The following is a 26,574-nucleotide window of genomic DNA, read 5'->3' on the forward strand; positions in this document are numbered from 1 at the left end:
CTACACTATTCATGGTTTTGTGTCTCTTTTGCTTGTTTGTGTGTATATCTCCATGTTTCTTAACTACATGTTCAATAAACACGTCTGATTTCAGGTGGCGGATGTGTGTCGTGGCTCTGCGTGCCAGAGTTTGTCAACTGAAGGAGAAGAGAAGCTTAGATCAACATATATAGGCATATATATTAAAAAACTAATAATAAAAATGTCAAAAACACAATAAAATTACTTAAACATTGTGAAAAGAATTTAAATTTTTTTTTTTAATATTAACAAAATCTGTATCAATGGTATTAAATGTAAAAGTGAAAAGAATGCTGACCTACTCACATACTCATAATTCTGTGTAATGCAAACAGACTTTTAAAGCCTTTATTTTTGTGTCTGTTTTGTTTTATCATCATTACTTTTTAGTTGGTTGTAGAACAACAGAAACTGAGTTGTACCTGTATGAGTGTGCTGATATATCTTCAGAATCTGTGTCAGGGTACTTCCTCTTGCGTCCTCTCTTACCCGGATCCTGAGTGTGAATGCTCTTTTTGGACCTCCCTCTTTTACGTTTTGTCTGTATGCATTCATCAACACTACATGTATATCCCTCAGTAAACATCACATTTTCTGCCTTGTGTGCCTTGAAGTGCACCGCCTCTACGATGAGGGTTATGTCACAGAGCAGTTCCCTTCTTCTGAGCTTGTCAAACTCATGGAGGATTGTGTCCCTGTGTGTTTTTGAATGCAGGACGAGAACAGAAGACGGGGCAGACATCATGCTGTTACAGTGAGCTTGAGAGGAAAAAGTTGAAACTGTCTTTTAGTTGATAAGTCTGTTTACTTTATGCAAATCAAACTATGCACACTCTTGTGAAAGTTTGCTTAATTGTATTGAACATGCAATTGTAGTGTACTTCAGATTGTATAAGTATATTTTTTAAAAACCTTTCCTTGCAGTGCAGACAATATAGCCTAATACATATGAAACAATAGTCAACTTAAAGGTACAATTTGTAAGATATTTTCAGTAAAATATCCAAAAACCACTAGGCTAGTGTTATATATTTTGTCCAGCTGATTACTAACAATATCGCTAATGTTTTCAACTACTTGTAAATCATGAGAAAATTCCCATTTTAAACAGTCAGTGACACGGGGCAGAGCATTCGCCTGTCAATGACGTTGGTTAGTTACCCTTTGTTACCGCCTTTACTGACGTAGAAACCACATGACCACCATAGACGGTAAAAGATGACAATAGTGTTGTGGACAAATGCGGAAGTAGCTTCGTGACAAACTTCAACTAGAAAGAGATGCCGATCTCGCTTGTGTTTTACTCGACAGGTAAGTTGTTTTGATTCGCATCTTTACAGAAAACGTATGCTATTATAACGATCAACAAAATTAGTATTATGGGCCATACACGCCAAACGCAGGGCATCGCGTCACTAGACACGCGCGAGGACGCGTCTGATCCATAGTCTGATCGCGTCTTTGCATTGACTTTGTATGTAATCTACTCGCGCAAATCGTTGAACTCGCGTTAAATCCATGATTTATCTTTCCGTCTGATTGATGGCCGTCAGCGGTTGGGTAAGAAGACAACAAATCCCATCATTCCACGCTCTTTCTTAGCGTCATCAAACCACGCGATTGTTATTGTTTTGGTAGTGCGCCCTCTAGTGGCAGGTCCTACATCCTGTACCTTTAAAGGGATATTTTTCATTTTTTTCATCATTGAGCACAAGAGAAGATATTTTGAAGAATTGTAGTAACCAAACATTTTTATATTCCCCAATGACTGTTTGGTTACCAACAGTCTTCATAATATCTTTTTGTGTTCAAATTATATTTTAACAGCATATTACACATTATATATTAAAGTTTGTTTTAAATCATGTTTTAATAATATTTAATCGTGCTAGAAAGAAGTACACTTGATACTGAATAACATACAAAAGCAAATAAGTTAATATTTATTCATTTACATTTATTCATTTAGCTGATGCTTTTATCCAAAGCGACTTACATTGCTATATATGTCAGAGGTTGCACGCCTCTGCAGCAACTAGGGGTTAAGTGTCTTGCTCGAACTGTGGATTCGAACTATATTTATATTTTTAATTTAAATTTATATATTTTAAATTTTATAAATTGCAACTTCATCATGAAAAATGCAGAATTAAAGATATATTTAAATACCAACAGAAATTACATTGAAGTGTATTTTAGTTAAATGCTTGTCAGCCCATTCAGCAGTACATTTTAAGCATTTTCAAAAACAACATAATGAAATTACATATGAAGATGCAATTAAGTTAGCAAAAAGCTCTCTAAAATTCAGCTTATTGCATTTCTTTTACATATTTATGCATTTTTTTTAAATACATTTCAAACAAAATGCAATTAAGTGTCTGAAAACTTTATTCATTTCGTAGCATAAGTATGCTAAATGTAGTATGTTTTTACACAGGCATTTACATTTCTATATAACTGTTTTTCCCTCCTGTCCTTGACCCATCAGAACAGACCAACACATTTATTGAGTTATTACCGTCCATGCACCATGCATGCATTATGTAGCCTAAATACGATATGGTACATGAATATGGTAATCATTCAGAACCAATGTTATTTCTATATTTGGACCCAAACTACTATATAATCCAATATTTATTTGATAATTTAGTTCTTGTGAATCATTTTATAGAAATTTCAGCAAGTGCATGCATTAATGAATCATAGGACACAACTGCGCGCGCAACCTGAGCTGTAAACACAGTTTGGTTTAGAGCAGAGGATGTTCTGTACTGCATCACACATTCTGTGCACAGTAGGTCACACGCGCGCGCAGTGTGAATCTTCATGTATATCTGTGTCAAAGGTCTTTGAACACAGTAATAAATGAATACAATGCTTTAAGCCCAGCGCCATGTGTAGCAACAGAGCTGCCTCTCTTTCACTTCTAAAACAAGCTCATATCACTAACAGACTCTCGCTGATTTGAAAGTTACATCATTTTTATCAGCAAAACGCACTTCAAAGAATAATTGCACTGCCCTTAAAGGAACCGTCTCAGACATGCATATCTCGCGAGAATTGCATCGCGTGATAGAAAGGCAAGCAGTGAATACCAAAACTGATTATTTTATGTTTTTAATCAACCACTTTCAAAGTTTATTATTATTATTTGTATATATTTATTTTTTTTAAATAACTTTATATAGAATTTAAAGGCAGGTGCCCATTTTTTTCAGGTATCACTGCTAAACTAATGTTTATAAGTGTCATAAGACGTTCTGGTATTTTTTTTTTAATTAAATTGTTGGTCTCAATGCGCCCCCTGGCGACACAACCGTGGGAACAACAACTTTTGTCATCCAGTTTATTTGCAAAAACCGCCACTGTTGTGCTGCGAACCATGGTAGCACAACCTGAATAACTAACTACTGTACTCATATTTTAATTTTTTATTTTAGTATCTGCGCTTCAACAGTGCTTTAAAAATTCAAAAAAAGACAAGTGAAACTCCTCATGATGCTTTTGGATGATGATTTTTAAATAGGACAAACATAACAGTCTATCCTCGTCTCAGAAGACATCTTTGTTAATGCAGCGGATCTTAGTAAGCTGGAAGTAAATTAACGTGTAAACTAAATGTGCCCCTGCTTTAACATTCTGTAAAATGTATTTGAAATATTACAGTAGTATCTGCCAATGCACAGTGCTTGTTCTTTTTACCTTGAATAAAGTTCATCTTGGATGTATTACAGTTACACTATCTGTACATGTTATAAATATTTTTAATCTGCATTGAGGGAATGGACAATGGACTTTATTCTTATTACTGGTATGGCAAGTGTAGGCATGATTTCTTAATGTGTTTAAGCCACTGGCTTCTGCTTATATCCAGTTATTTTCACTTTAATGGAAATGAAAAGAAACCAGGAGCCTGATTTAAAAAAAGAAAAAAGCTAATTTTAGAAGAAAATTTCAGATGGCACTTGGAGGCTTTTTCCACCAGAATTATTCATATATATATATATATATATATATATATATATATATTTCATTCTGATAATAATAATAATAACCACTATCACATATATATATTGTGTGTTTACATTTGAAAGACTTTGCTTTTATTTTGGCAACAAAAAAAATTGGTGGGAAATTAATAATCGATTTATACTTAATAGTGAAATTTGTAGTGGGTCCCTACCTGTCCTGAGTCTTAGCTAGTCACTGTAGAGTGTGTACCTGATGTGACACGTCGGGCTGGATTATAAAACAGATAAACTGTGAAGGTTTACAGAAGAACATGCCTTTGAATAATGCATAAATATCTTTTTTTTTTTTTAAATGTGCATAACATAGTGACACCTATACTATTTAATGCAAACTGCTGTTTAATTGTCTTATATATATATTTGAGCATATTTGAAAACTCTTCACAATGGTGCAGTAGTTTGCAGTGAATATTCTCTGAATTTGAATCTGAAATAAAATATTACAGTTTAATGGTGCAACATCAGCAGAAGTTTTATATATATATATATATATATATTAAATGTGACTCTTGTCTGACGGTGCACACGGTTCTTTGCTCACTGAAGCAGTTAGTCTGTGCTGTGTGTTGTAGTTGATCTGAGGGATGAAGCGTGTGGAGCTGGGTTCATCCACTGCTGTGTGTGTCTCTGAGACGCTTCCACATTGTTCTGGGACTGTAATTGTGGAGAAGTTTCCACCAGACACCACCGGTGATTGCCCAAAGAGTTTCATCAAACCTGTCATTATATCACTTGTTTGGGATTGTGCATTTCCATTTTTAAGGCATCCAACCAGTCCAGTCTAAATTGATTGTTAATTAGGCTAATTACTTCCACGTAGCAATAATAATAAAGGGAGATACTACGACACATATGTGACTCTGGACCACAAATCCAGTCATCGAATTTGAGATTTATACATCATCTTAAAACTGAATAAGTTTTCCATTGATGTATGTTTTGTTAGGATAGGACAATATTTGTCTGAGATACAACTATTTGAAAATCTGGAATCTGAGGGTGCAAAGAAACTTAAATATTGAGAAAATTGTCTTTAAAAGTGTTCAAAGTCCTTAGCAATGCATATTTCAAATCAAAAAATAAGTTTTGATATATTTACAATAGGAAATTTACAAATTATCTTCATGGAACATGATCTTTACTTAACATCCTAATGATTTTTGGCATAAAAGAAAAATCGATCATTTTGACCCATGCAATGTTTTTGTTTTATGAAACAGACAGTTCCAGTCCTTGATTCTGATTGGTTGAGCGGTGTTATAAATTCACTGTAAACCAAATAAACTACCGTAATGAGTCACATATTATAATTTAAACCTATTATCTTACATTTCCAGCCTTTGCAAATTATACATGCTAATTCTTAGAACTGTATGTAGTCAAATGACTAAACTATATGGAAATAAACGAAATAGGGCTTTTGACTTTACTAGTTTTTAAAACACATTTGTGTCTTAAAATCCATTTATAACCTTCACAGTTCATTCACACCAACTTGCATTAGTCCATAAAATAACAGAACCCTTCAACATCTCATAACAGAAAGTTACAGATTAAAATAGGTATGACAAAGGTTACAAGAAAAAAAATATCCTATATTGCAGAAGGAAATAAATATGCTTTGAAATCAGAACGTTTGAACATTAACAAAAATATAAGACAATGCAGCGTACAGAAAACATACTTTTTTAGTTTGGGGAGATTTTGTAATATATATGTATATCAAATATTAATAATATACAAAAAAAATGCTTCTTTAAAAAAAACAAAAAAACAAACAATTACGGTCTATCCAATATATCCAAAACATATTACACAACAAATGTATGTGTTGCATTTAGACCATTACAGTTCAAAAACAAATCACTCATCAGTGACTTCATTCTAAACACAGCCACGCATGAAAGTCAAACTATTTCAGTTTCTACAGTACTGTCTAAATCCTAAAATGACAGAAAAAGTCAGGTAAGGACGAATGCAAGCTGGAAAAACATTCAGCTGATTCATCAGGAATCAGTTCAGTGTGCTTTCGATCATCTGTCGCTCTGCAAAGCTGCTCCCACACCTTCTGAAATCCGTTATGGAATCACACATATCTCGGACAAACTTCTCAGTGGGATCTGTGAGATATGAAATAAAGTCAAAGTCAGACACATTTGTCCAGAACATCATGCTGCGAGTCTTCAGCAGATAAACTCACCGCTATACGATGCTGCTTCAGAAGCTGGTGGACTCTCGTCTGATCCATCACAATGGCAATGTCACCCAAAGGTTTGTCCAGATCTTCAGAATATCTCTGGAGCAGAGAGAACGGCACTCCATAACGACCATGCTGAAAAACAGAAATGAAGAATATTAACTAGATTTTACATTTTTCTGAATAAAATTTGATCTTTGGCCATGCAAAACTAGTTTCTATAGAGCGTTTTTATTTTGTTGTGATGTTGCTGCAATCTTACTTAACCCTTTGGTGAAGTCAACAGGGTACAAAATAAGCATAACTTAAAAAAAAAAAAAAGATTTTTATGTTCTGCATGTTCTGACTATTTTTAAGACCATCTAATGCATGTCTGTATTTTTTTGTGTTCCTAAGTGTCACAAAAGTCAAGTTTTCTATCATTCTGATGAAGTACAAATTAAAAAAATTTAATTAGCATTTTTCAGGCTAAAGACCAAAGGCATTATACACCATTTATCTTCAATGCCAATAAATCAAGTAAAAAAAAAAGGCAGATATACCTTGTCAGAATATGGCTCTTCTGTGAGATCAATGCCATCCGAGCACAACTTTTCCTCCACTAAAGTCTCAAGGCTGGGTGTTTTCCCAGAGTTAACTTTCTTTGCCGGTCTGTAAATGAGCGATTTGGAGATCCTGTGAACTTCTGGATAGGAGTTTGACTCAGATACGCTTGTATGAACCTCCTTTCTACTGAAACCAGCGTCAAAGCCCTTCGATGCCAGCAGAGGAAGAGGTTTTGGAGGAACTGGTGGTTTCATGCGCTGTGTGCTTGGAGGAACATCATCTACAGGCACCTCATCATACTCCACTGAGGACGGCTGAGCTCTGTTTCCAATCTCTTTAGACTCGCCAGTTGTGAGAAGATTCTCCTCAGTGCTGTCGTATGGCTGCTTTCTCTCAGGACTTTGCAGATGAAGTTCCTCTAGTGAGAAGTAAAGTTTCCTCAGCTCAGTTTGAGTGGCCGGCTGATCAAGCGCACCGCAGCTGCGACTCAGGAATCTTCCTCTGAGCACGCCATGGTTTCTCCTCAGATGAAGACTCTTGATAGAGTCGATCTGCAGTGGAAGTGGACCGTCCTGTCTGGATCGTGGGTTCAACCTGCTGGAATGGCAGAGGGGTGTGATGGGAAACTCAGGGGAGGAGAGATGGCTGGACTCGAAGCCTGATGAGGACCTGCTTAAATGAGACGTCTTTTTGCCTTTGCCTACGAGAGGATTCATGTAAAGAAGATGTGATTCAACATGATGCAACACACAGGAAAAATATGAGTTATACGTGTTTGGAACGAAAAAACTGGAAATATATATATTTTTAATTATTCACAACCATTCAGGGCTGAGTTTCCCAAAAGCTTTGTAAGCCTAAGAAGTTCGTAAAAACGATTGTATGACTGATCTTAATATTACGGTCTGTTTCCCAAAAGCATCGTAAATTAAGTAGCACTTGAAAATCATCGTAGATCTACGAGTGCTCTGGAGTAATCATAAAGCCCTAAATGCATCGTAAGAAGACAGATTAATGCGGTAACCTGCAGGACAATCGGCAGATTACACCTTTAACTGGATTCAAGTGCAATGTGATTATAATATAAGGATTTGATTGTGCTTTATTGTACACTTTATACCTCGTTTTCTTAATGTATTTTATTAATGTATAAATGAAATAATTAAAAGGGGCAGAAAAAAATTTAATGACTGAAGAAAAAAACTAATTAAGAGAAGTAATGTAGGAAATGCTTCAAATCGTGAGGGGAAAAATATGTCAATTACTTGCTGAAGTGCACGAAAACCAGCTATGTATTAGACCCTGAGAAAATGTCTCACTCTCTCTCTATATATACTGTATATAATAAATAATTTAAATACATTTATGCATTTAGCAGATGCTTTTATCCAAAGTGACTTACAGTGCATTCAGGCTAACATTTTTTACCTAACATGAGTATATAAAGTATATTTTATATTATTATGTAAAGTATAATATTGTACACTATAATATTGTACACTATAATATAATATAATATTGTATTATATTACTATATCCAAGTTGTCTGTCTGGAACGCAGAATTAGGTTAACATCAATAAACGATCGTGTACTACAATTAAGAGCCATTCTATAAGGTGACATTTCAGCACTTGACAAACGGACAGCGACTCCTAAGTAGCATTTAAAGCACAGCTACGTGTGATTGCTTTACGTACATTGTTGGGAAACGCATGTGAAACAATAACGAACGATCGTAAAATTATTCGTAGAAAACATTCTTAAGCACCAAGATCAATCGTTATCGGGAAACCCAGCCCAGGTCTGGTGTCACTTTAAAAAAAATTAAAAATACTTTTATTCAGCACAGGCACATTAAATCGTCAAAAGTAACAGTAAAACGTTTGTAATGTTGTAATAAATTGTACTATATGTGCTGTAAATAATTGTACTATATATATATTTCTCGAACTGTAGTGCATTTACTTGAGAGAGATCATACAGTAAACTTGTGGAAAGTTTTGCATGCAAAGAGAAACTGGCATGTTATGCAAAGTGATGAAATATCTAGTTTACAAGAGAGCAGAACGTTCTGGATGGAAATGAACAGGAGCAGACAGGAAGAAGCAGGCGGTTCAGATGAGTAGATCATAGAGTCTTTTATTCCACAGCTTGGGTCAGTGACACAGACAGAGCTCGACCGCCGACAGTCCTGCGACCCGTCAGAAGAGTTTCCCTAGGATCCATGTACACAGACCCTGTAGGCTTTTTTTAGCCACAGTTTCAAAGAACATGTAAGACATTTTGGATTAATCTCACAAAACGTGTCAAAGCATTTCAGGGTCATATATAATCCCAAAATCAGAGTTATATTTTGCTTAGGAAAAACGAACACTCTTTTTAGGACCGTTCTGAACTTTTAAGATTGCGAGATGTCAAGAATTAAACACAGTCCCTCTTTTAAAATAATCTCAGAATTACCGTAATGCAAAAAATAACTGTAGAATGAATTCATTTTAATACAATAAATAAATTAATAATATCATAGATTAAATAATATAATGATACTTTAAAATATAAAATAAGTCTATATTAATACATATATAGTATAATCCCAAAATCATAAATTATATTTTGCTTAAAGAACTGAACACTGTTTTTAGGACCATCATGAACATTTTGCAATGTGAGACTGTCAGATTTCATTTTATATTCATTTTAATTTTGATGTAAAATAATAATACTAATATTAATATTGGTATAAATGTATTTAAGTATCTCAGATGCTGCTTTTTTGCCTTTATAACTAATTAAGAAAATTATATTATAATGACAAGCACCATTTAAAATAACAGAAATTACACAAAAACTAATAACTAAAACATCTGGATGCATTACTGTAATTAGAGTTTGCACTTACGTATATTCCTTTAGCATTTACCGGTAAATTTAAATTTGAGGGGAATATGTGTTTAATAGATATAAAGGTCAAGAAAAACAAACCTAATTAACTTTTAAAAGTTTTTTCTTAAAAAATTCAATGGAGTTTTGATGACACCCAGTGGCTGTTTGTTGTATAACGCCCTAAATAAAATCTCTCAGGAACCTACATTTTTTTAAATCAACTTCAAATTTGGAACATAACTTACTTAGACATAAGGCTTTCATTTTATAGCAATGTTTGATTCAAAAATATTTAGAAAATTATTTATTTTGTATAAAATAAAAATGGAACAGTGCATTTTCTAAACAGTAAATTTAAACTTCTTTAACTTTTTGATACTTTGATATTTTGAAATGATTTCACTTCTTCAATATTCTGCAGATTGCCTCCTTAAAAAAAAAAAGTCCAACCTTAGGTCTTAGGTCTTACAAAGCATCCATGAATTATAACAATTTAAGTTCGAATAGTGCACTTTCACATCTATATTAAAAAATGGAGGTGGCACTTAAAGAGTTAAACAATATTTAATTTTGTATTTGGGGGGTGACATGTTTTCATGAGATTCAATTTTTAAATTCAGACTGAATTTCTTAACACATTTTAATGTTATCGAAGCTCTGATTCTGTCTTTTCTCTTTTCTCTTTACCCGTGAAGCTAAATTTGTATTGTAAATATATCTACTTTAGTCTCATATGTTTGCATATCACAAATGATTTTCAGGCACATCTAAAGATATTGTGCAACATTATATCATTTTTACTAGAAAAATATACACACACACAAACAGCAATGTCTCGCAAGCACCAGCAAAAAACATAATGACATGTTCAACTCTTCACATTCTCAAGAGTATGTTAGGACTAGAATTATTCTGTTCGTCTAAACCAAAGCAAATGAATATTTATGTGAATATTATTTGATAATACTGATTCAGAACCAAACTTCCTCACTCTTTTGGCTCAACACAAATTCAGCAAGTGCAAAAAACGGCGGTTCTCGAATGGAAATGGCCTGAAGTGAAGTCACATGACGAGTAACTGATGCCGTGCCGTCTGAAACATGGATGAGAGATGCTGTGAAAGTCCCAGCGGAGGCAGAGAGAGGAATGGAAGCAGATCTGACTGGATCCATGCAGAGATCACAGACAGGAGGAAGAGGAGGGCTGGAGGCTGTCATTACCGTTCTCAAGGTTCTCACTGCTCTCGTAACAGCCCGAGTCCCGAGGAGAGTCCGCTGATGGCACGCTGCTCTCCGACAGAAGCTTCTCTTGGGAGTCTCCGGACGATCCGGCGCGCTCCGGGTCACTGTTACCTGCAGATAAAACCACAACAACATGTGTTTTCCTGTGGCTCAGTGGTAGAGCATTGCGTTAACAGTGCAAAAGGTTGTGGGTTCAATTCCCAGGGAACACACTTGCTGGTAAAAATAAATGTATAGCCTGAATGCACTGTAAGTTGCTTTGGATAAAAGCTTCTGCTAAATGCATACCGTATTTTCTGGACTATAAGTCACACTCTTTTCCATATTTTGGCTGGTCCTGCGACTTATAGTCAGGTGCGACTTATCAAAATTAATTTGACATGAACTAAGAGAGAACATTACTGTCAACAGCTGCGAGAGGGCGCTCTATGCTGCTCAGTGCTCCTGAAGCCTACACTGAAGACATAGAGCGCCCTCTCGCGGCTGTAGATGGTAATGTTTTCTCTTAGTTCTTGGTTCTAAATAAATGCGACTTATAGTCCGGTGCGACTTATATATGTTTTTTCCTCGTCATGACGTATTTTTGGACTGATGCGACTTATACGGTAAATGTAACATAAGAACCATTTTCTTTTTGTGTATAAAATTGGATATGTCACATCGGGCCCGTAATGAATATTTGCAATGCATATAAATCAAATTCATTTATTTACATGATGTATGATGCTCTCAAGCAATTCAAATAATCATTAATGATTTACCAAAGCACATGCTTGTTTTCTAATTTTATGTCACAGATTTAACAGTAGCTCTATTTGTGAATATTTAGTGAATCATTTTTCAATTTTCATACGGTTTAGAAGTATTTAAATGAATAATAAAGATGAATATGGTAATATTATTATAGCAATTAAATTCCTTACTATATTCCTAATCTCTATTTTGAGAAATTCAAAATTTTTTGGTATTTATAAATATTTATATTATATTGTTTACCATTACAGATAAATTGTAATAGTAATTGTATAAGATTTTTGAATGTTTTGGGCATTTATTTGATCAGAAAACACAATAAGAACAGTTATATTGTAAAATATTATTACAGTATGATTTAAAATAAGTGCTTTCTATTTGAATATATATTTTAAAATGTCAATTATTTCTGTGATCAAAGCTGAATTTTCAGCATCATTACTCCAGTCTTTAGTGTCAAATGATCTCTCAGAAATTATCTTTTATTAATTAATAATTTTTTTTTATCTTTTATTAATTATCTTTTGTAACATTATAAATATCACAATTGCCCCCCCCCCCAATTGTGTGTGTTTGTGAGTGAGTGAGTGAGTGTGTGTGAGTGTTTGTGAGTGTTTGTGAGTGTGTGTGTGTGTGTGTGAGTGTGTGTGTGTGTGTGTGTGTGTGTGTGTGTGTTTGTGAGTGAGTGAGCGAGTGTGTGTGTGTGTGTGTGTGTGTGTGAGTGAGTGAGTGAGTGTGTGTGAGTGTGTGAGTGTGTGTGTGAGTGAGTGAATGAGTGAGTGTGTGTGTGTGTGTGTGTGTGTGTGTGTGTGTGTGTGTGTGTGTGTCTCACTGTCACACTCCTGCAGCAGCTCGACAGCGGTGAGCAGCACGGCTCTGTGTTGAGGATCTCTGATGTTCAGCTCGTCCAGATCTTCCTCCTCCAACAGTTTAAACGTGTCCAGATCCTCATACCCATTGAACAGGAACGTGGGCATGTGCTCCTGTGGGACAGTCAACCAGGCTTATGATCATTAACTCAAACTAAAACTCAGTTTTGTTGCTGAAATACAATAAAATATGAATTCTACATTAAAAAAACCTCTCCATTAATGCTCAGTTCAGGATTTTATAATACATTTTTAACCTACAAATAGTATAATTTATAATAGTACATTTGTAATATTAAAATAATACTGTGGTACACATTGTAATAATAAACACAATACTATACCATTAAAATATTGCATCAAAAAGTGTCATAATTATGCAATTAATTGAACGGAGTGTTATTGCGTTACTTTGAGATTAATGCGCTCCAGAAGCTCCTCCACAGAGGTCGGTTTAGGAGGGTGACTTTTCCTCCTCTTCTTCACACTGCGTTTGGGTTTCTCCTCTTCCTCGTTCAGCACATCCACGTAGATGAACTTAAACGTTCCCACTTTGTTGCTGAGGAGCCCCATCCACGTGCCCATGGGCGGCTTACTGATGATGTCGATCAGATCTCCTCTCTGGAAGAGCAAACACATGCTACAGATGCAGAGCAACAGAAGCCGACGGGTCAGTTGATTTCTGAGAGACCAGGCGTCTGACCTTGAGTTTGAGGGAGTCGGTGTCATACGGGCTCGGGGTGAAGTCTGTGTGGACCAGCGCTCGGCCACAGAAAGGTCCTCTGTACGGCAGCTCATCTTCATCAGCGTCCTCTGATTTCACACTCTCACGGTTACTGGTGGACGAGTCTGTGGTGCTGACCGTCTGACCGCCTGCAAAACAACTCCTGCTTTACTGACACTGACCAACGACCTGGGATGCTGTATTCGGATATATTTGTTTATTATATCGTGTCTGATATTTTCAGATAAACTCACTCATGGAGCTCTGTCCGCTAAGGGAACTCCTCAAACTCTCCACCGATCCTCCGGCCTTGAGTTTGGGTTTCTCCAGAGAGTCTGTGTCCGAATGAGGAGACTGTGGGCTGCTGGGAGCTCGGCTCGGGCTCGACTGAGAGTCACAGAGAAAAACAACACACTATAATCAATTCCACTGCCAAAAGAGGGCGCCAGATGCTTACAAATGAAGCTGTGTTTAAAGGGTTAATATGTCTTTTGGTTCCACAATAAGTGTTGTTTTTGCTTGGTAGATCAAAAAAGGCTTATTCTTTAGATCTGGGGCAGTCAGCAAGCGCTTCTCATAATTAGTAATTTACAAATTACTGTCGTTGCAAGTGCAGCATGACAAATTTGCTATATTTCCAGTCTTTCCAGTGTCTTGCATTATGAATTCATCTATATCAAACAATCACCTGCTCCGATGGAGAGCAATTATATTTCTTGGATATGCGTTTCCTCATGGTGTCTTTAACAGATTTCACCTTCTTCCCCAGAGAGATACGGGAAGGTGTCGGAGATCTGGACGCGTCTCTCATGCTGATATCATCGTTTTCATTCTGGAGGACAGAAAAAACATTATGCATCTTAATCTTCTCAAATGATAAGAATGGCATGGAATAAGTCTGTCATAAATATATCTGAATGCATTCAGAACAGATTTTATGAATTATTTTGCACATTTACAATGTGTCCTTACTGTGGGCTCACAGCCGCTGTTGCTCATGTACACAGATCGGCTTGTGAGATCAAATCCTCCAAAGCTGCAGGTCCTCTGTGACACAAAAACAGTTAGTGAAGCACTATATGGATCAAGTTATATCTCTACATAGAAATCCTGGCATACAATTTACACCTTCACTGAATAAATACTTCCTCACACAAAGTTATCATATGACAAGGTTTTTGTTATTTTGGTGCTTGACGTCCTCCTGGGACAAATAAAATAAAATGAAATAAAATAAAATAAAATAAAGCAAAATAAATCAGGTTATAGTTTGCTTCAGATAAACAAATGAACACAAAACAAATCAAATATTGCAAGCACTGCAATATATAAAACAAAAATATAACAAAATATAGAAAATCTAAAAATAAAACATGAAATTAAATTAAATAAAATATGGAATGATAAAATACACAAATAAAATAAAAATATTAAATAAAATCATAAAATATATATGTACAAAAATAAAAATAATATACAAAATAATAATAACAATAATAATAAAACAAAACAAAATAAAATAAAATAAAATAAAATAAAATAAAATAAAATAAAATAAAATAAAATAAAATAAAATAGCAGTGGTAGCACTCACTCCATGGTAGTTAGAAGGGCTCAGGGCTCGTCTCATCTCCCCATCCGTCACGGAGCGGGACAACCTGTGCTCGAGTTCACCATCTGCCTCAGAGAAGGAGGATCTGCTGCCTGCGTCCAGCCCAGAAACTGCTCCGCCGGGTCCCGAAGTGGGCTCCAGACCCTGACTGCTGCTGGACTTACTGAAGACCATGAAGAGCTTGTGGCTGCTGTAGGTGTCTAAGCTGCTGGAGGAGGGAGACGGGGTCAGACTGTCCGAGTCTCTGTCCAGAGACAGCTGTTTATGAAGCACGGAGCTCAGACCATCACCCTGGGACACGGCCAGACGCTTGTGCACCCCAGAGTACAGAGAGACGCCCTCCTCGCCCGACTGAAGCACTTCAGGACTCACAGGGTCTGGATGGGAAAACATAAAATCTTAGTTGATCCCATTCATTTTTTTAAATACACATACCTGATTTCAGTGTGAACAATTCATCTTTGCAAATTCTAGTTTTTTCTAGGCTTTGTGATCCTTCATCAAATGAAGCTGGAGGTTTATGAAATGCATTCACCCCTTACCAATTGAGCCATGTTTTTTGGTCTCATCAATTCTAATGAGCTTCTTTCTCACACGTCGAGTTGAATTGACAAGTTTATGAAGTCGACGAAAGGTGACGGACTCTTCCAGCTCATCTTCAGACTGTATGGGATCAGGAAGAGAAAACTGGTTACTACCGATGAAAACACAATAAAATAAAATATTAACAAAACAAAATAAATATATAATGAAACAAAAAACTATATTAAAGAGTCAAATATAAAACATTAAAACATAAAAATCATTAAAAAAAGACAGTAAAATAAAATCAAATAAAACTTTTTAGGAAATGGCTTACAACTGATAAACACACAGAAAAATAAAAATAAAATAAAAACTAAATAATACAAAATATAAAAATATCAATAACAAATATAATACAAAACTATGTAAAATACTGAATAAAATAATATAAAACAAAAATAATCAAACAAATGAAAATAAAACATAAGATACATTCAAATAACAAAAGAAAAAAGAAAAGAAAATATAAGAAAAGAAAAGAAAAGTTTACACCATATACAAGGTAAAAGGTCCATTCAGAGACTTTACATGTAATGGAAAGTATTTTGACTCATTATTGACCACATACTTTCAGTGGTCTTCAGCATATGGTAAACCAAAAATCCCCCATATGGAAACTATAAAAATAGATGACTTGTGAACTGAATAGAAAGACTCTCAGACTCTTGAACTTCAACAGGTATATCTCGTCCTGCAGCGCTTGTGCTCCAGACAGGATTGATTCCTCAGATCAGAAGTGAACAAAACACCGTTTTCACCTACTAAACCATAACACAGGTGAAGAAATCTCACAGTCACACTCTCAGCCACAGCTAGAGACCAGAATATCACAGAGACAGAGGGTGCAGGACTCATTTCTAGCTTATTTTCAGCAGGTGGAGCAGCCTGTATTTCTCAGAATCATCTGTTTTAACAGCAGACAGCTGTGACCCCAGAAACCACATGCAGAAGAGACAGACACATCTCAACTATAATTACCCCATCATTTACAGTTAACACTTATAATACAGAATAGCACGTGTCTGACAGCAGGTGCTAAACACTTCAGACCCATAAAACGTCACAGGACCTGAAATAAACCTGGGGAAATGTCAAATCCAGTCAGTGTGAGACCATTAGAGTCTGAGCGTTTGCTAAAGTCTGCTATAAACGACTCTTGTGTAAGAGTCTTAGAACTGAAGTATTTCAGCGTGTGGGATGTTACGCAACTGGCATCTGTAAAATTCAAGCAGAGAAAGTCAAACTATTGTCATCGATGAAAACACTGTAATAACTGGTCATATTTTGGACGTGTTGGGAAACATGTCTCAGCATGTTGAATTCCTCACATAAAAGCATTTATTCAGCAAGGATGCATTAAATTGATCAAAAATGTCAGTAAAGGGATTTTATAATGTCACAAAAGTTTTCTTTTTTAAATAAATGCTGTTCTTTTGAACTTTCCATATCAAAGAATCATGAAAAAAAAATCAACAGTTCCAGAAAACAGGAAGCAGCACAACTTTATTTCTCAATTTTACTGTTTTTTTCATCAAATAAAACGCAGCCTTGGTGACCATAAGAGACTTTAGTTTAAAAAGAAAATCATAGTATTAATAAGGTGCATTTTGAAAATGCATGGTATGTACATGCACAAAACACATGTTATTACCATGCAATATCATAACATTATTCAATAAGTGACATTATATGCTATATAACATGGCATTCTGTTTTCCACACATGCTCTAGAGCAGCTGAATGCATTTCATCTGGCTCTTTCAATGTGCATCTATAGGATTTCTTTCATTAAATGCTGTAAAATGAAACCTTTATTAAACGCTGCAGGATGATGCAGATGCAAACAGTTTTTGCATGCAAAAAATGCATAAACAGTGGCTCTGTCCAGTGGAACTGGTGGAATGGATCCTGCATCCGAGCACCTTAATCACACAATCCCTGCACAAAAGAGCTGTGGGCCGCTGAAGAGAGCGCAGCCCTGCATTCAACCGGCCAAAAATGCACAATGGGGGGGGGGGTTACAGCATTAAGGGGATGAATGGGACCCCGCCTGGAGGCCCAGAGGGGCCATGGATCACATCTAGGACATGACGGGGAAAGAGGGGGGACAAATTCCACGGGTAGCGGTGAAAACCCTGCAGGGAGTGTCTGTAGACATACGATCTGCCAATAAACAAGTTCATCACAAAAAACACGGCTAATGGATATTCAGGTCTTCCACTTGGCTTTGAGGGACCAGACGGAGAAGGGATTTGTGGGATTGTCGTTAGAAGCTGTTATTAGCAAACGCAGAAAGTGACTGGGAAACTTACGTTACAGTAGGATTCGGTCATGGAGGGACTGGGTGTGTTTGTCCAGTCGGTCATGTCCACGCTGTTGGACTGCTTGTTCTGCGCTTCATACTCTTTCAGCTGAGGGATCGGGGGGAAAAAACATCCTCAGTGGTGGACAGTAACAAAGTTACTAGCTACAGTAACAAACCAGAGCTGTTTAAGCCTTTTGAAATACTTCAATGACATTTTAGCTCAAATAATTACAATAATTATCAAACTATAATTAACATACATGCATCTTTCACACCACTGTAACAGATATTAAACTAGTTTGTTTGCACAGTGTTGTTTTAAAATGTGCATCATGCTTCATGTGTCAGTACATTGTATTTTTATATTATTTGTCACCGCATATTTAAACAATTTCTGTTTTCCTTAATTCTTCTAATATTATATGGTATACTTTTTTTCCACACCTGAATCATCAGCACTTTAACTTAATATTTTAGTACAGTATACTGAAATTTTGGTAATAAAACAAAGTTTGCTTCTATGCAAATCAATACATATTAAAAAGCCAGCCTGACTAATCTGACTGGTGCTGACTAAAATAAATAATAAAGTTTAATGATCAGTACTTTTTAATCAGGAATGTTTTTAATTTTGACACTGAGTACTTATTTTGAAGTAATATTTTATATTTAATATTTTGAACTACTTGATTTGTGGACTTGGTCCTTCACTGATGCAAAACATTAGGGAAGTAAAAATGGTTGTGAACTCTTTCGAACCCGAGCCAGAGCCTCCTCCACCGTGATCATCTTTTCCTTCACCATCATCATCAGCTGGATGCGTTCTTCATCACTCATCGTGATCTCACTGGCCACGAAGCCCAGGTCCTCTCCTGTGAACCAGAGGTCAAAGGTCATGTGTATTATTTAAAGCAGTATTTTATAAGTTCAAATGGAATTGAGATTAGAAATGGGTGAGGAACCTTTCGGTGTCGCTCGAACGCTCCCTTTCTGTGCCTTGCGGAAGTTTTGCCAGAACGATTTGTTTTTCTTTCTGTCCCATTTTCCTGCTGTTAGAAACAGTTTTAAACTCAATGAATGTCTGAAGAGGTATTTCTTGAGATATTTAGGTATTGAGCCAAAATTTGGACATGTATATTTAGGAATAAATAACATTTGAAGATATAGGGATTTAACGATTCACTCAACTCACGATTCGATTCATGATTTTGATTTCACAATTCGATTCACAATTTATTTTTTTACAAAATGAGATTTAAGACAAATTAAATTAAATGTATCCTTTTATTATTGCTTGGATAAAATGCTCTTCATTTCTTTGTGAAATTGAAATATAACACTATAATAATATACTAATATAGAACTTGCATATCATTGATCTTTTGTTGGTTTTGATCGCCTCTATTGACCTCATTTGTAAGTCACTTTGGATAAAAGCGTCTGCTAAATGACTAAATTTAAATATGATGTAAATGTAAATAACAAAACTAAACTGAAATTTTAAAACAAGACCCAAATCAAATAAATAACATAAATAAAAGAAATCTCTTCATATAAACAAAATAAGGCTTTGTTTGTGCTCTTTCCATTTAAAATGAGAGGCAACCATGCTGTGAGCCCAATCATGATCAAACAAAGATGCTGCATAAATGCAACATGAGCAGTTTTTAATCTAAATTAGATTAAATTTGAAGCAAAAGCAGAATGCTTTGGCTGCAGTTTTTGTAAAACTATACATAAAAAATATCTGCATGAAACAGAAACAGCAGACGAGCAGAACAAGATGCAGTCTCACTCTCTGCCAGCAGGTGGTGCTTAAAGCGTTTCATTGGTTACCACTGTAAACAAAGCAGCGCTGCACTTATGAACTTTAATATGCTTTATACAAAGGCAAGATGAAAAATAAAAAAAACATCTAAACTTTTCTAAAGACAATTAGTTGCCCTCAGATATGCATTCATATAAACTCCTACCCCTAAATGAATTGCGATTTTTTTAACATCTCAACCGATTTCAATTGTCACATATTTGAATCGATTTTCAACTGGCTCGCGGTTAATCGTTACATCCCCCTAATATTCAAATACAAAACAGTTACTAGATTTGACTGTATTTTGATCATATAATGCAGTCTTTCGACCTCAAACTCTTGTAATGTAATAATAAAAAAATAGAATACTAAAGGAAAAATGGCGTTAAAAGTGTTTAAATCATCATGAAGTCGAGATGTGGAAAACACAGTCATAATAAATAATGAGTAGGTATTGACCAATGAATCACCAAGAATTCATAAGAGTTTCTAAATCATATTATAGCCTATCTACAAAAGAACACTAAAATATTACGAAAATGTTCATTAGAAAATTGTACATTCACTCTTGACTTTTCCAGGCCTTGAAATCACAATTTATACTCCCACTGACAGTGTGAACCCTGATTTGACTCATTTTTATACAATCAAACAAACAATACAGTACTAACCAGATCCGTCTTCAGAGCTGGACTTGTTCATTGATTGCCTGCAAGAAAAAATTAAAACACAAATGCAAATGCAAACTCCAGCAAAACCGTCTCCATCAAAACATGCTCACACCATGTCTCATGTCACTAGCTCTCCCACATTATTCTCTTCATTTTCAGCACCTATCCATTGAGTTCTAGTAATGTGTCTGTGTGCTAACTGCAGGGCAGTGGATTCGACTCTGTCTGTCAGAGCACATAGAGACCCATGCTGCTGTCGGCTGTTACACCACACCTCACTGCAACAATGGAGGCTTTTTCACGCACCAGAGGGATTTTAGAGCGACAGAGCGCTCACATGGCCAGTGAATTCCTCTCCCTCTCTCTTTATGTGTCTTTCTCTCAGCTGACGCATGCCTCTGATGTTAGCATGCACCCAAGCTCTCAGAAAGTTTAGCCTTGTGAGGGCAGATATATGAGAAACTGTAATCAAATGTATCTTAACCCCGCATGTTCAGTACAACAATTATTAGTAATGATACTATAAATAAGCATTGATATAAAAAAAATGATCCTTTTACCAAGTAACATTGTTGGTATGTGAATATACTACTTTTCAAAAGTTTGGGATCAACAAGATTTTATAAAGTTTTTGTTCTTTTCCTCAACAAGGCTGCATTCATTTGATCAAAAATACAGTAAAATCACTAATAATGTGAATAAATATATATTTGAATATATTTTAAAATAAAAAAATTTTTCCAGTGATGCAAAGCTGAATTTCACATGATGAAATGTTACATAATCCTTAAGAAATCATTGGAATATGCTGATATGCTATAAAAAAACAACAACAAAAAAACATTCATATTAGTTTTAATGTTGATAGTAGCCCTCTTTCATATTTTTATGTAAAACACTATATATATTTTTTTCTTGGTTTTTAATTAAGTTCAAAAGAACATTATAAATGTCTTTACTGTCACTTTTGATCAATCTATCGCATCCATGATGAATAAAAGTTTTAATTTCTTTAAAAATAAATACTGATCCCAAACTTTTGAGCAGTAGTGTATATAGCATATATGTTCTTCTACTCTAATTACTATGAATTATATTTAAGCTATTTATTAAATGAAAAAAGCAATAAGCCTTGAGAGGCATTACAGTAATTTTATTATATATAACTATGGTAGAATAATTGTATGTGGTCTTTTTTCGGTTTATTGTTTTATTTCACAATAGCTTTGACCGTGGCTCATCCACAAGAATCTGTTTTATATTGTTTTGTTTCATGAACAAAAAAGTTTAAATTGGGAATTCTGAAACTAAATTGACTCGTGCATTACATGTATTAACATGCTGATGGTGGCGATTCAGATTATATCTCATCCGGTGCACAATGGAAGGAAGGAAACGGAGAAATGAAGAATTAAGGGGTCAACAGGAAATGCATGCATCATCCCCAATATCCCGGATGCGTTTCATTGTTGTCGAGTAACTCTCAGACCTTCTGTGTCTCATTTAAGTAGGTCTAGGAATTCAAAATACCCCATTTCTGGTTATCAGATCAGTTCTAATGGAATCTTAAACATCGGTGACTAGAAAGTCCCTTAGTCGTGTTCTTGAAACAAGAGCAGTTTGCAAAGACTGGATGAGAAATACTAAAAATGCAGAAATGCACACATACCTTCTCTCCACCTCAGGTGTGGACACGGCACTAGACAGACCCAGTGACTCCTGGGAGGACAAAAAAAAAGACATTTTAGACTCTTAACAACAAATAAAGATGACATTATTGGTGTCTTTCCCATAAAAGAACAGCTTCCTGGAAGGGTCATTCATTACCCACCTGGATTTCCAACCGCAGCTGAAGGGATGTTGTTGATTCAGCCTTTCCCTGAGAAACAGTCATACAGCAGATTAAATGACAAACTCTTCACTCCTTATTCTGTGATAACTGTTATGTAGCTGAACCAAATGACACATCTAACCATCATTTTCATTGTGGAACTTCTTGCTCTTTTGAAATATTAGGCATAGGCAGTAAATACATGTTTAATGTCCCCCCAAAAAAATATATTTCAAATAAATGCTGCCATTTTGAACTTTCGATTCATTAAAAAAATCCAGAAAGAATAAATTGCATCATGGTTTGCACAAAAATTAATTATTAATTAATAAAAAGAAACATTATTTTGAGGATTAATAAAAAGAAACATTTATTTTGACTTTCAAAAACATTAGCCAACGTCAAACTTTTTAAAAGTAGCGTAAGTAAATTTAATTGAAAAAGAAACATACAATACGCCTTAAATAGAGGCTCATGTGAGGTTTATTTTACCGTCTCTGCTTCTTGAGTGACTCTGCGTTTGCGTAACTCCTCCATTCGGTCACACACTTCACTGTAGGACGTGCTGTAATACTCTGAATACTCTTGGGCCAGATCCTCGATGTTACCCAGAGAGCCATCCTACAACACACACAAACAATAAAACCATTATCTGCAGCCTGAAAACAGCAGTGAGGAGAAAACCGCCTCTAAAATCAGCGCAAAACTGTGACATATATCCAGTGCTCAGACCAAACAACACTGGAAAGAGCAGACTTGGGCTTTTAAAAGCTGCTTCAGATAGACTCTAATCAACCTCCATGGATGTGGTTATGATGTGTGTATTGATGTTCTGTCTGGTCAGGAGAAATCAGCTTTCGCTCAGCATGTCTTCCTATTATTGTAAGACACACAGAGATGTGACCTCTCTTGTTTACTCACTGGAGACCCAGAGGGCAAAGCATCGTCTCAAGATCTGCAAGCTCATCTCCTAAAAATTTCCCCTTGAATATTTTTAACACACTGAAGTTTTAGTCAACTATGTCACCCAAATAAACATGATACACTATACATTTTACTGGTGATGGGAAAGGTTTGGGATGCAGGGATTCCAGCAAAATGATAAGAACCTGCTTTAAAGCAGACAAATAAATATGGAGCATTTTCACTACATTAAATGATGTGACAACAATGTTAAATAATTATACTGTATGTACTTCCAGTACAAAATCCCTCAGTTGACCTGCTTATAAAATGACTCATGGCACAAACAAAATACACTTGACATTTACAAGGCTGCTTGGTCTTATTTTTATATTATTCAAGTGAACTGTCATCAGGATATCAAGCATCACATCCCCAGGCTTAAAATTAAATAACAAATAAAATGTGGCATTAAACAAAAAGTAAATCCATATGCCTTCACTAAAAATTATACAAAGACAAAATGCTTAAAATACTTTAAAAAATAATCTAAAAAAACTAATGCTTAAAAAACCTAAAAAGAACTTAAATAGATATACAGTATAAATAGACACTAAACATCCACACAATAATACTGATATTCACAAGAATAAATAAGCAAGTTAGTAAGTAAATAATAAAATAAAATAAAATAAAATAAAATAAAATAAAATAAAATAAAATAAAATAAAATAAAATAAAATAAAATAAAATAAAATAAAATAAAATAAAATAAAATAAAATAAAATAAAATAAAATAAAATAAAAATCCCTTTCTGGGTGATACCAAAAATAAAAATTCCCAAGCTTACCAAGATATTCATGAGGTCTGTCCATACATGCGAAAAACTGTCTGGTGGGCTCAAATCCCCACAAATTTCTTGATCAGTGTTTGCTTCACTATCCATAGTAAAAATTATAATCTACTGCTCCAAATATAAAACTGGGTTTTAAAGACACATCCTCACAGACAGCGATAAAGCCAAAATGTTGTTCATCCTGTCTTCAAATTAGAAAAACATAATGCACCACTCATGGGTAAAATATTTAAGAGAAAGTATAGCAATCTGGAACGTCCTCTGGCTTTAACACTCCAGCTGTCCAACAATGACATGCACAAATATTTAACAGCCAATTAGAATCAAACGGCATGAGATCCAGCACTGATATAAACAGCAGTCAATGAAACGCATTAAAAACAGAACAGAGTTGAGAAACGAGAACTACTTATAACTGGCTTTTAATACGGTCCAGTTCGAGATCCCTGAAGGATCCTGGGAGCGCACCTGCGTGATGATGGCTAATGATTACAGACACTGAGCAGTTTATTGAGTCTGATTAATATTCACAGACTGAGCTGCGCTGTGCTGGAGGAAGTGACACGTCCAAAGACTGACTTGGCTCAGATTTACACACATCAATGAGCCATTCAACAGCCAGACAGCCTCGGAGGACATCAACAAGGAGAGTCATTATAAATTCAAACACAACAAGCAAATTAAGACGAGCATGAGATGAGCTTCAACTGATAAATAGTCTATATGTTAAGCATACAGTCATTTATTAGCACTGCTTCCAGTATCAATGTTATTATCGTTCATACTTGAATGAATACTAAGTTATTTGACAAAAGGACAAGAGGTTTTTATGCAGTTACTACTCTATGTGAACAGACTTTTGATTTTGACTTGATTTTAACCACTTTACATGACTCACCCCAACAAGCACAAAGCAATGCACTAAGGACTCAGAAAACCTTAGAAGTAACTACACAGCATTAGCTGATCACCTTAGTAACCGCTTAGAAATTCCCTGGCAACCAAACACAACATCCTAGCAACAAAAGTTGACAAACAATAGTATAGTTTTTATTAATATTCTGAATTTGTTTCGTTTAATTTCCCCTAATTAGTAATTTTTTTGTTATCTATATACCTAATATATATTTCTATATACCTTTATTGATTTTTATTTCAGTTTTAGTTATTTTACTACCTCATGTTTAACAAAAAAGAACATTAGAAATGCTGCCTTGGCAACTAAAACAAAATAAAATTTGTACAGTTTTATTTTAGTTCATATTTTTTAAGCATTGAAAGTGGATGCTCTGCAGTGAATGGGTGCCGTCAGAATGAGAGTCCGGACAGCTGATTAAAACATCACAATAATCCACACCAATCCAGACCATCAGTTAATCTGTAAAATAAAAAACTTAAAACAAAATCATCATTACTGTGTTTTAACTTTATTTTTCAGCTTGTAAATGATGCTTTAAAAACACATTAATGATTGATTTCTTTATGACAAACATTCAGCTTTTTCTTCACATGATGTTAACTGATGGACTGGAGTCCTATGGATTACTTGTAGATTATTGTGATGTTTTTATCAGATGTTTGGACTGTCATTCTGACGGCACCCATTCACTGCAGAGGATCCATTGCTGAGCAAGTGATACATATTTCAAATTTTCAAATTATGATGAAAAAAAAAAAAACTTGGCTGGCCTGCGAGTGAGAACATTTTCAGCAAATCTTAATTTTTGGGTGAACTATTTCTTTAAACAATATACATTTCTGGTTAAAATGAAAATTTTTACTGGATGGTAAGATCTTGCAATACATAAACCACCTCCTCTAATAACATCAATACAATAACATCAAGTGCACCTTGACGACACACATATCTAAGCACTCGGTTTAAGACACTCATTCTGCTCCGTTATAGTCGTGCTGTGGTTTGTTTCTGTATTCTCACAGACACAATCTAAAAATAGAGCATCCGCTGTGAAACTCAGACCCACTGTTTGTATTTCTTTTCCCACAGTCCTCCAGAAATTTATTGAAAATACATGGGAGATCTCTTTTCAAATAATCAAGCATGTCTTGGTTTAGAGAGCTAAACTGCAATTTGCTAAAAATGGCTCAAAATGCAGTGCCGTCTTCAAGAAAACGCTGTTATTTAATATGGACAGAGGCAGAGGAGATCAGAGGCACAGAATAGATTCTTATACTCGTGAGACGCTTCCTTCATCCGGCTGAAAACAGGCACATTCCTCCACAGGGGTCTCGTGGTCACGCTCTCTGTGACTAGCTTGACTGTCCAAGAAGAGAGAACCATTCACTTGTTAAGTGACATGCCCTCCAGTCAAAGCTGCGCGAAATCTGGCCACTTTTCATCAGTCAAGAAGACCAGCGATGCTGAAGAGAAAAGGCTGATCTGAGCTGCCCAACACAGCCTGCCTGTGATAAACACTTCATTATGATCCAATCACATGATCTGGCTGCTGTCTCCTATGTGCAGCCCTTTCACTGCATGCAAATAGTAATTTTCAAGCCATTAAAAAGAGTTATGAAGCATTTGGGCATTGAAGCCACACGTACTGTATGCGTGCATAAATTGACCATAGCCACATATGAATTATTCATGGTAATCAACTACCAAGGGTCAAAAAGAGAACTCTCACAAAGTTTATGAACATGTCCCGGTCACATTTCACCCAAAATGAAAAACCTGTAAAAATGTAAAAATGTAAATAAATGTTAT

The 26,574-nt window shown here is 35.4% G+C and overlaps 1 protein-coding gene across 5 annotated transcripts in view; it reads right to left on the reverse strand.

The window, feature by feature from the left end:
• Window positions 1–5,834: 5,834 nt before the first annotated feature.
• LOC132112411 (SAM and SH3 domain-containing protein 1-like) overlaps window positions 5,835–26,574 on the reverse strand; it is a 75,425-nt gene continuing 54,685 nt past the window's right edge. For 4 of the 5 annotated variants that reach the window (XM_059519872.1, XM_059519871.1, XM_059519870.1 and 1 more), the window contains 19 exons: window positions 22,579–22,707; window positions 22,087–22,134; window positions 21,925–21,974; window positions 20,256–20,293; window positions 18,737–18,823; window positions 18,534–18,646; window positions 17,782–17,880; window positions 15,427–15,547; window positions 14,867–15,261; window positions 14,245–14,319; window positions 13,961–14,104; window positions 13,527–13,659; window positions 13,252–13,421; window positions 12,960–13,169; window positions 12,512–12,662; window positions 10,906–11,037; window positions 6,798–7,501; window positions 6,259–6,390; window positions 5,835–6,178 (listed from right to left, as the gene is read on the reverse strand). In XM_059519872.1, coding sequence (XP_059375855.1) covers window positions 6,137–6,178; window positions 6,259–6,390; window positions 6,798–7,501; window positions 10,906–11,037; window positions 12,512–12,662; window positions 12,960–13,169; window positions 13,252–13,421; window positions 13,527–13,659; window positions 13,961–14,104; window positions 14,245–14,319; window positions 14,867–15,261; window positions 15,427–15,547; window positions 17,782–17,880; window positions 18,534–18,646; window positions 18,737–18,823; window positions 20,256–20,293; window positions 21,925–21,974; window positions 22,087–22,134; window positions 22,579–22,707 — 2,973 coding nt within the window. In that variant the 3' untranslated portion in view covers window positions 5,835–6,136. Of the gene's footprint in view, window positions 6,179–6,258; window positions 6,391–6,797; window positions 7,502–10,905; window positions 11,038–12,511; window positions 12,663–12,959; window positions 13,170–13,251; window positions 13,422–13,526; window positions 13,660–13,960; window positions 14,105–14,244; window positions 14,320–14,866; window positions 15,262–15,426; window positions 15,548–17,781; window positions 17,881–18,533; window positions 18,647–18,736; window positions 18,824–20,255; window positions 20,294–21,924; window positions 21,975–22,086; window positions 22,135–22,578; window positions 22,708–23,840; window positions 24,085–26,574 lie in introns of those variants that run through there. The other variant, XM_059519873.1, reaches the window with a different exon arrangement.

This window comes from Carassius carassius, chromosome 32 (assembly GCF_963082965.1).
Source record: "Carassius carassius chromosome 32, fCarCar2.1, whole genome shotgun sequence".
NCBI lineage: Eukaryota > Metazoa > Chordata > Actinopteri > Cypriniformes > Cyprinidae > Carassius > Carassius carassius.